Source organism: Alosa sapidissima, chromosome 6, assembly GCF_018492685.1.
Source record: "Alosa sapidissima isolate fAloSap1 chromosome 6, fAloSap1.pri, whole genome shotgun sequence".
Taxonomy (NCBI): domain Eukaryota; kingdom Metazoa; phylum Chordata; class Actinopteri; order Clupeiformes; family Clupeidae; genus Alosa; species Alosa sapidissima.
Genome location: NC_055962.1, coordinates 36,903,700 through 36,915,061, shown reverse-complemented (window position 1 = coordinate 36,915,061; position 11,362 = coordinate 36,903,700). Strand labels below are relative to the sequence as shown.

At 41.0% G+C, this 11,362-nt stretch overlaps 1 protein-coding gene across 5 annotated transcripts in view; it reads right to left on the bottom strand.

Annotated features, from left to right (window-relative positions):
- Positions 1-311: 311 nt before the first annotated feature.
- The window catches only part of hbs1l (HBS1-like translational GTPase), a 56,544-nt gene continuing 45,493 nt past the window's right edge, over positions 312-11,362 (bottom strand). The window contains exons 16-19 of one of the 5 annotated variants that reach the window (XR_006032220.1): positions 9,751-9,851; positions 7,651-7,795; positions 1,062-2,592; positions 312-1,021 (exon numbers count right to left, since the gene is read on the bottom strand). Coding sequence is in view for 1 of the 5 variants with exons in the window: in XM_042094286.1 (XP_041950220.1) it covers positions 2,581-2,592; positions 7,651-7,795; positions 9,751-9,851 (258 nt within the window). In the remaining 4 variants the exon portion in view is untranslated. Of the gene's footprint in view, positions 2,593-7,650; positions 7,796-9,750; positions 9,852-11,362 lie in introns of all 5 variants that reach the window. The other 4 variants (XR_006032222.1, XR_006032221.1, XR_006032223.1 and 1 more) reach the window with 4 other exon arrangements.

The following is an 11,362-nucleotide window of genomic DNA, read 5'->3' as shown; positions in this document are numbered from 1 at the left end:
AAAAAATGCATAAAATTAACAAAAGTATGTATTGCATTCAATTCTGAGCTGCAACATTTGTATAATTTTTCAGTTCTGTGTTGGTCACATTTTTCTTTTTCATTGCAAAAAAACTGACCTTCTGAGATAAAGAAATATAATTCCGCACCATTACAATATGATAAAAAAAAAATGGTATGATGTAAACAGATAAACATATATCAACATACAAGTGTTTGCCTATGGTGTTTGTAGAAGGCATAGACGTTCTTGGTAGGTTTGAGCCTATATGCATGATAATAAGTTGCGAGATGAAAACAAAATCACACAGATATAATTTATCACCTTTATTATTCCGCATGAAGGCTACAGTGGGCTGCCCATGTGCAGCTTGTAAACATCCGCTTTAAATACATTAAGAGACTGGAGGGTTGTAGGTACGTTAGTGAATAATGAGATATGTTAGCCTATGATGGCCCACACTCCAGGTCCGCTGCTGCAGAAACACTAACGGCAAACCCTCTGATTGGGCGAGGAGCCGTAAAAAGGCCGGAAGGAATATCGGGAGAGTGCCCTCCAACATGCAAGTAAAGCCGCCAAGACTCCAGTGGGATTTCAACCTGGTTCCCATTTCCTTTCCTCTGGCTCCACCAGAAGCCTCAGAGCTCGTTCTGATGCCTTCAAACCCCCAGGGGATAAAACCCCAACAAGACAAAAGTAAAAAATCTGTAATCAGAAGGAAGCATAGAAATGACCAAGTAGGTGTTATTAAGCACTTGAATTCCCTTCAGACAGGATGTTTAGCACGCCGATGACTGTTTGCTCAGCTAGGCTAGGCTAAACACACACCCCTCTTTCTGCCCTGATAGTGTCTTCTCTCTCTTCAACAAAACTGAATCCCAACATTACCCCCTGACTCTCTGCTGTGACTCCAGTGTGGTGGACAGAACAGGAAGTGTAGTGGACAGAACAGGAAGTGTTCTGCCTCTTGATATGGAACAGATGCAGCCTTGATACACCACCTTCCTTCCAGTGTAACCACCTTAGCTTTTACATTACAATTAAGGATTAGGATCAACCACCTTAGCTTTTACATTACAATTAAGGATTAGGATCAACCACCTTAGCTTTTACATTACAATTAAGGATTAGGATCAACCACCTTAGCTTTTACATTACAATTAAGGATTAGGATTTCAACCACCTTAGCTTTTAAATTACAATTAAGGATTAGGATTTCTCTTGATCTTTCTCAAGGACTCCCCCCCTGATTGTCTGTGACCAAAGCAGGGTTGACACCCTAGGAGCGGATCAGGCCCAGATGTGGCTCCCATTCGGATGAGTTGAGGCCGAGATCTAGCAGGGGAGACCAGGTTTCAGCCAGTTCTGTTCCAGTGCCTATGGGCTGCTAAGCAAGCCAAGTCTCCCACTGGGAGGAGGATGATGATGATGATGATTATGATGATGATGATGATGGTGGTAATGATGTGCCATATTGAATGTGTTTGAGGAAATGGGCTTGTTGTGGAATCAGTTGGGATCAGTACGGTTTAGGATCACTCCTCTTCCCACCACCCGGCTGCAGTGTCTTACACTTCCGTTTGTATTTGGGTTTTTTTTTTTTTTTTTTTTCAATAATCCACACAAACAAACAATTTCCTGAGTCAAATGTGTCTCCCTCAAAACAAATGATTAATTAAAAAATAATAATAATCACCCGAATAACAGGTAAGGCATGACAACGTTTTAAATTCAGTCTAAATAAGATAATTCGCAAACTGAATAAAACTGAAATTTGAAGTAAAAACATTCCTTTTGACTCAGCTGGGGAGAGAGGGAGAGAGAGGAGGGAGGGATAAAGAGAGGGAGAGGGAGAAAGAGAGGGAGAGGAGCAGAACGTTCCAGAATCCTTGTGCTTACATACATAGCTGCATGGGTCCGCCTTTATGTGTGAGGTGTGGGAATGTGTGTGATTCAGATGGACACACACTTTTTTTTTTACAACATTGCTTTTTTTCTCAAGTTACTTTGTCCATTCTTACGAGAAGGGATTCATTTTGTGTGTGTGTGTGTGTGTTTGTGTGTATCTAAGTTGTGTAAGAGATTTGTTTATTTAAGGACTCCTATTTGAGGACGCAACATGTCAGTAACATGCCAGCACCACTCCTGTGCACCCAAACATTCCCCAAGTGAAAATAAAAAGTGCTATGCCAAACTAGCACCCACTAAATGCCTTCCATCACCTCCTGGGTCTACAAAATGAAATGTTTGGTAATAGCATGCTAATGCCACATTAGCATCTTCAAATATTCAATAATAATAATAATAATAATAATAATAATAATAATAATAAAAATAACACAGCCCTGTTGGTCTGTCTGTCTTTGATCCCCTCCTCCATATTAACGTCCAACAACGCGCTCATGCTCTAGGCAGCAAGAAGCTGACATGAGGGGTGTGGGTGTGTGTGTGTGTGTGTGTACATGAGCCAGCCCAAGAGTGACAGGGTGGGGGGGAGGAAATTGCACTTGTTCTCGAGCTCTTTGGCCCAGCTTCTCGTCTGAAGTCCTCCGAGGCCTCCGGTACGAGTCTGAGCGCTGGTCATTCTTTGATCTGTGAGAAAGACACACACACACACACACACACACAGAATCACATGAGACTTCACACCTACCTGCACTGCTATACTGATTTATTATGCCACCCTGGCACAGAGAGAAAACAACCAACGCCTAGTCCTTTTGAAGACCTCCATGAAAGGAGCTTCCACTGCGGCCAGCCGTTACAGTAGGTTGCAAAAGTATTCAACCCCCTCAAATTCACCAACATTTTCACATTTAAAAAAGATGCTAAATCAGTATTATTAACGAAAACATTTATACTTGTTATGATTTTCAAAAATACGCCTGCGATTTTAGTTTTGCTGAAAAAACATGAATTAAAAGAAATATGCTATTTCTTATAAGTATTCAACCCCATGTGATTTTGAGCTGAAATAGGCTTAAGTATTCAACCCCATGTCACTTTGAGTTCCAGGTGACAAATTATTTACAGATAGCACTGAAGTGCCACGTACAGTATGTGATCATCACTGACTATGCACTAAGGGACCGTTCGGTATTTATAGAATGGACCACCGGAGGAAAATAGGGGAGGGTCATGTCTTTTTATTCTTTGTTGAGGGGAGGGTCACCCAACTTTTTTTTAGTCTAGGAGGGAGGGTCACCCAACTTTTGTATTCATGAACACCGCTAAATTTGGGTCGTCACCCAGGGCCTCGCGTCTGATTGGCCTCGCACCTGACCAAAGATGACATTAAGCGTTTATTCTTCATAAACGCCTATTAGCCTAAGCAAATGCTTGACGTGGCTTAATGTCCTAAAACAACGATCAGTGATCACCAAATTTCTCTCATATTGTTCCTAATAATCACTAAGAACTAGGGCTGGGATAAACGATTATTTTTTAAACGGTTAATCTAGCGATTATTTTTTCGATGCATCGATTAATCTAACGATTCATTTTTTCGATTTCGATTCGATTATCGATTATCTCCCCATGAATTGACTAATATACATGTTGATTTATATATCTGAATGAAAAAACATGAATTCCTTAACATTGCAATATATGTTTATTGCTCTTAAAATTCCAAAATAAAAGACTATACAAGTGCAAAGTAATGCATTCTTAGTCAGAGGTAGCATTCAATAAAGTTCAGTAGTGTATAGGTCTAATTGAGTGCCTGTCACTTTAAGACGTTCGTTCCCTTGCAATTGTAACACTAACGCAGTTAAAACGCAGCTGATGTATGGATGCAATTAATAACGTAGATAGATAGATAGATACTTTATTGATCCCCAGGGGAAATTCAAGAACTAACGTAGTTAGTTCAAATAACAGTTTGTACTTCTCCTTGGGACAAGCACTTTTGAGTCTTGGAAAACACTTTTCCATTTACATCGGGATTTTGCAAACATTCAGTGTCAGTGTCAATAAAATGAACCCTGAGTAACGAAATTGACAAGCAGCTGTAAGTAAGCATGCTAAACTCAACATCCAAACAGTATTCTAACGTTAGCTTTGAGATACTGCTTGATTGCATAACTTAACTAAGTTTAGTCTCCTCAATGTACTATGTTGTGATAAGACCTTAGCAGAGTTAACTTGACTGCAGCAGTTTTGAACAAATTTGCACAGCATGGTCATGATGCTAAGCAGATTTAATAGCAATTTAGCCAGCCGTGTTCTATGCAATGCTTCTATGTGGCAACAACAATCCTTCAACAATCGTAAATATTTTGTGTTAAATGCACATGCAGAGGAGGGGCAGTGGGCTCGTTATGAGAGAAAGCTGGCGGGGCAGGGAAAAGCTGCGTGTGTAAAAAGTGCAGCTCAAATGATTTTATCTTATCTTTAATTTAAATAGTACAACATAGAACATCAATGTGTGACAGCCGGTTTTGTGGCGCCCCACCACAGATTAGTCAACGTATGGGAAACACTGAAGGTGTAAAATTCAAAATATTTGGCAGCACGCGTTTTGGGTCTGACAAATCGACGCGCTTATTTTGCGTCGACGTATTTTTTGCGTCGACGTAATCGATTACGTCGACGCGTTGTCCCAGCCCTACTAAGAACCTTCAAAAAATTTAGCATGAAGTCAAATTAGGCCTATGAACTTTAGGTGACGTGACAGCATGTTTCTTCAATTTCCTTCACTGACGCCTATGGAAAAGGCTTAACGTCCCAAAACAAGGATCAATGATCATCAAATTTCTCTCTCATATTGCTCCTCATAACCATCCATAAAAGTCTAGCCTGAAGTTTTTTTTTTCTTTTTGAGCACGGCCGAATCCCAGGACATAGCCTAACGCACTGGACCAATAGGCTCGATATATAATTCCAAAGGGGACAGATAGGCTACTACACAACTTAAAAAGATTGAACAACCCTTCCCGAACTTTGAAATTGCGGTCAGTGACTGGCATCGGGTGAACAAAGCTTTTCGAAGTTAAATAGGCTATTAAAACCTATTTGCACATCGTCACAGGAGAGACTATTGGGCTCGCCCTTCTATGAATGGAAAAAGACTCTATTCGCTGGCCTATGATTTCATTGATGAGTTTGCGGCAAAGTAAGCAAGAATTTTTTTTTTTTTTCTGAGTCAGAATATGGCGAGTCAGTGTCATTTATTTGTCCAATGTTAGCCTACAGACCAGTTCCCCAGTAAACAAAATAAAGTCCTGGCGACGTCCCCTAAAGGTCCCCTGGCGAACGTCACCTCCTCGACATTGTGTAGGGTTCCCTTTACGTCCCGCGGACCTCTGTTCGGGAGGTCTAAAAGACGTCCACGAGACTTTGAGAGGACGTCCTGTAATGGTCACCACAACGTTATGCGCGCGACGTTTATATTTCCACGATGGTAAAAAAAAAAAACATGAAGCGCGATTTGGTATGGTATTACATCCTGTAAATCTCAGCGTTGCTGGGAGAGAGGTAGACGGAACATGAACACGCATTAATGACTTGTTCTACAACTACACAATCAACTTCACTCACCTCATATTTTCACGCATGTATAAAATCACTTTCTCCGAATGCATTACATTAATGATGAGTAGACATGGACATTTATACCGCTAGGATGTGCTGCTTTCACATCTACGGTGTCATTTTCTTAATAAACTAATACGACGTTTTAATGGGCATATCCCGTAGCATATGTTCAAAACATCATCAGAGTATGCCTAGGCTAGCCTAAGATAAATTGTTCAAACCATATTGTTTCAAAATATTAAAAACTAATAATAGCCAAAAATAGTAAATTAATGATATGTGCACTCTTTGCTGTTTCCACAAGGAGCTGCTGTAACATCGGGGACAGCTAGGCCTATGCGTGACAGTTTTAAATGCGAGCATGCGTCAAATAAATTACAATGACATTTAAACAAGTCATGAAGAAGCAGTATCCTTAATTCTTCTGCAATGTAGAGCTAGATCGTTTTGCTTTACAAATTAAGTTGTCACTTATGTTGCTAGACAACCCTAAACAAATGCTACGTGGTCCATTTTTAACATTTCTCTAGTTTTATTGCATCGTATTCAGCTCCAAAAGGCGGTTCAGTCCCAATTTGGCCGTGTGTGTGTGTTTCTGAAAATAAAACAGATAAACATGTAGCACATACATTTTGAGTTTAACGTTAACCCTTTTCCCAGTTTATGAAGTTGTGCGTCTATGAGCAAAGTAGACATATGGTTCTACTTTGCTCAAAGACGCACAACTTCATAAACTGTATGATATGTTGCCTTAAACTACGGTAGGCTAATGCAGCTACTGCTAGAGACTAGATAGATAGATACTTTAGTCATCCCCAGACATGTAACGTGAAGTCGTGCATGGATGTGATGTCTCCGTCCTGCAGGCGGTAGCCAGAGCGCTCTCAACTCTGCTGCCATGTGTAATAAACAAACGTCCCCCCCATGTCCCCGGTATAACGTTATTGTCGGGTCCTTAGGAGGTATTTGAAATGACCAAATGCAAATGTCATCCGAGGGACCTGACGGTGACGTCCCCAGAAAGTCCTGCACCGGACGTCACGCAATAACCAAACGATAACTTGCTCCGGACGTCAATAAGGTCACCGGAACGTCCGCTAGAGAACATGACGTTCGGGACCAATCGGGGACGTCGTGAATGTCGGCATGAGGTCCGGGGGACGTCCCGTGTTTGTCGGGTCCATAGTGCACATCTTATCAATAGTTTGAATGTCGTGTGTTTCTGAATATTGACAAATAACGTTCAGCACAATGATTCACGCCCAATTAATTACCCCTGTTATAGTTTGTTTGCCTTTGTTACACTAGTTTGGTTTCATGATGTAGCTAAGCGGCTTATGGCCAAATATGTGACTCAGCTAATGTTATAGGCTATAGCCTACAATTTTCCCTCTTAAAGACAAGCTGGTGTAGTCTATTAGTCTACTATTAAAATGCACCGACAGTAGGCTACGTGTAGGCTATCGCATGATTTCATGCACGTAAGTTAAAAGTGCCTTGCCAGCGGGAGAAGACAGCGGGAGAAAAAGTTGGAAAAAGTTGATAGGTATGGTAGATAAACCTGGAAAAAGTTGATAGGTATGTTTGTGTGTCCCGGTGATTATTTGTGAAATTGTGCAAATGACAGCCTTTAAAGGCATTTCAAGGAAGGAGTGCTAGCATGCAAGCTCCCAAACTGACCCAGTAGGTCTTTAGAAGGCATCAATAAATTGTTGGGGAGGGCCATGCGTTTTTTCTCAATCACTTTGGAGGGTCATAGAAAAAATTCTTGCTGGCGAGGGAGGGTCACGCCTTTTTTGACTAAGGCTCCCAAAACTCCTCTGGTGGCCCCTTAAATAAATAACGAACAGTCCCTAATTAATCACTGCTAAATACTAAGAAAATAAAGCTTGAATTCATTCTAATAATCTCAGATGCCCGTATCAAGTTTTGTAAGAGGCTGCTTACAGTGTGCTTTCCTGTGGCCCATGTGCTGCTACGGTCTAATAACCTCATATTAAGTTTTGATAGTCCTGACCTGTATAAACCATTTTACTCAGCTGAGCTTTAACAGAGGTCAAATGTGTTGATGACTCAGGCAAATGTGTTGATGACCCTGAGCAGGGTGGTTACCTCGGTGACGACCCCAGCGGCGATGGTTGAGCCCACGTATCGGAGCATGAAGCGGCCCAACTCCTTGAAGTCCTTATAGAGCTCCAGAGCGACCGGACGCTGGGTTTGGATCTCCACCACTGCGTTCTGACCTTTACCCAGACACCTGTGTCACACACACACACACACAGACACACACACACACACATACACACAAACGCATGCACACACACCATGCCTGTCAAATGTCTGTTGAGGGGGTAACACACATCACAACACATTTGTCACTGCGCAACACGCACAACACATAACACACACATGTTCTTATCAATGGAGGTATCAATACAGTCATCAATACACGTCATTATGCCAACACGCACCCATAACACACACATATCAATGCAGCTATCAATGTAGCCATCAATACACGTCATAGACACCTGGGCAACACAACACACACACAGAACACCAGAGTCATTCCGTGTCAAATCAAATAAGGTTGTTGCTGCACTGTCTCAGATTTTGTTTAAACCTTGTCTATATCATCAATGGGTCCTAAAACCAAGGCCTGTGAAATATTTCTTTTCAGACCTTGAAATTCTTTAATTTTTACAGCTTGAAAAACACGTGCCATGTTTGGGCATCAATATCTTGACAAATATTTTCCCTAGTCTCCTCAAATTTTCTAGGGTGGAAGACCAACTCATAAAAAGCATGTGTAAACAATTTAAAGTCTGTACTAAATGTCTCCTGACTTTCAAAAGGGCCCTAGATTTCGGAAAAATGTGCATTAAATGTGATGTTGAGGATATTAAAAACAGTTTTGTTTTTTTCATTTGGTATCAGTCACTATTTCTTCTTCAAATACATCAGCTTATTAATGTTTTCCCACAATTTGAAGTCTCCACATCAAATGACCATGACAATAATAAGAATAAAACAAAGCGTGTTTGTATTTTTGTGTCATTTTCAAGCAAATGAAATGGTATGTGGGGTACCTAATCGGACCATAATCATCTATGTAAAAATAGGTAAGTAGATGGATATTTAATGTGTAAAGTATCAATATTGTACCAAGTCCCATTCACAGAATAAATGCATGTTGTTACAGGTGTTTTGGGAACCAGATAGATTTGTATGGTCCTACTACCTACCCCACATACCATTTCAGCTGCATGAAAATGACACAAAACTAAGGATTAGATTTAACATTAAAGAAGGATTATATTTCTAGAGAAAATACTGATTCATGGCAGGTATGTCACAATAAAGGAGTTTTGAGACCCTCAATATCACTTTTTTTGCAGGTTTTTTCTGAAACTAGGGACTTCTATAAAACCAATGAGACTGTGGTACAAACTTTTAATGATTGAATCGAAGACTATGAAAAGTGTAGACAAACTTTGAGGGAAATTGGAGTCGGTGCTACAACCATTTTCCTGGATTTTGTCTGATTTGACACGGAATGACTCACCATCCAATAATGCTGCGGTCAATGTGCCCGTCCATGCACCTTTCAATACAGTTATCAGTGTTCTACGTTCAACACACACACCACACATAACGCTTGTAAATGCTGCCGTGAATACAACAAACACACCACATATGTGACCCTGCAAGGTGAAACCAGTCGCTTTGCGCACAGTGCTATTTTGAGAAAATCCACGATAAACAAACGTACGGGTTAAAATGTCAAATTTCATGTTTTCGCATAATTCGACAGTATACAGTCTACACTTTCATATTGTGAACAAATTTCAGTACAGTAGAGTAAAAGTACAGTAAAGTGCAGTAAAACCTACAGGCAAGCGGAGGCAGAAGAACAATACATACACGCTTTGTAGACTTTCTTACGTTACACATTAACTTTTAGGAGTTGCTACAGACACAACACACACACGCACACACACACACACACACACACACACACACATAGTATGCGCACACACACGCACACATACACACACACACTACACACACACACACACACACACACACACACACACACACACACACACATAGTATGCACACACACGCACACACACGCACACATACACACACACACTACACACACACACACACACACACACACACACACACACACACAGCCTGCTGACTCACTTTGGTTTCTTCTTCAATACTTCTCCGCTGCTTTTGTGTAAGATGCTCACCAACTTCCTGATAGTCGCCGGCTCACTTATTGTCTGGTAATGCAGCAGTACCTGCGATACACACACACACACACACACACATTACACACACCATATCACACACACACACACACACATTATACACAGCATATCACACACACACACACTATACACAGCATATCACACACACACACACACACACATTATACACAGCATATCACACACACACACACACATTATACACAGCATATCACACACACACACAGCATATCACACACACACACACACATTATACACAGCATATCACACACACACACATTACACACAGCATATCACACACACGCACACACATTACACAGCATATCACACACACACGCACACACATTACACACAGCATATCACATACACACATTACACACAGCATATCACACACACACACATTATACACAGCATATCAGACACACACACACACACATTATACACAGCATATCACACACACACACACATTATACACAGCATATCACACACACACACACATTATACACAGCATATCACACACACACACACATTATACACAGCATATCACACACACACACACACACACATCACAAACAGCATATCACACACACACACGCACATTATACACAGCATATCACACACACACACACACACACACACAGCATATCACACATACGCACGCACATTACACAGCATATATCACACACACACACATTACACACAGCATATCACACACACACACACACATTATACACAGCATATCACACACACACACATTATACACAGCATATCAGACACACACACACATTACAAACAGCATATCACACACACACACGCACATTATACACAGCATATCACACACACACACACAGCATATCACACATACGCACGCACATTACACAGCATATCACACACACACACACATTACACACAGCATATCACACACACACACACACACACACACACATTATACACAGCATATCACACACACACATTACACAGCATATCACACACACACGCACACACATTACACACAGCATATCACATACACACATTACACACAGCATATCACACACACACACACACACATTATACACAGCATATCACATACACACATTACACACAGCATATCACACACACACACACACATTATACACAGCATATCAGACACACACACACACACACACATTATACACAGCATATCACACACACACATTACAAACAGCATATCACACACACACACACGCACATTATACACAGCATATCACACACACACACACACACACACAGCATATCACACATACGCACGCACATTACACAGCATATCACACACACACATTACACACAGCATATCACACAAACGCACGCACATTACACAGCATATCACACACACACGCACACACATTACACACAGCATATCACACACACACATTACACACAGCATATCTCACACACACACACACTAGGGATCGACCGATATGTTTTTTTCAGGGGCGATACCGATATCAATTATTACCAAAACAGGAGGCCGATAACCGATATGTAAAACCGATATTTCAGTTGTC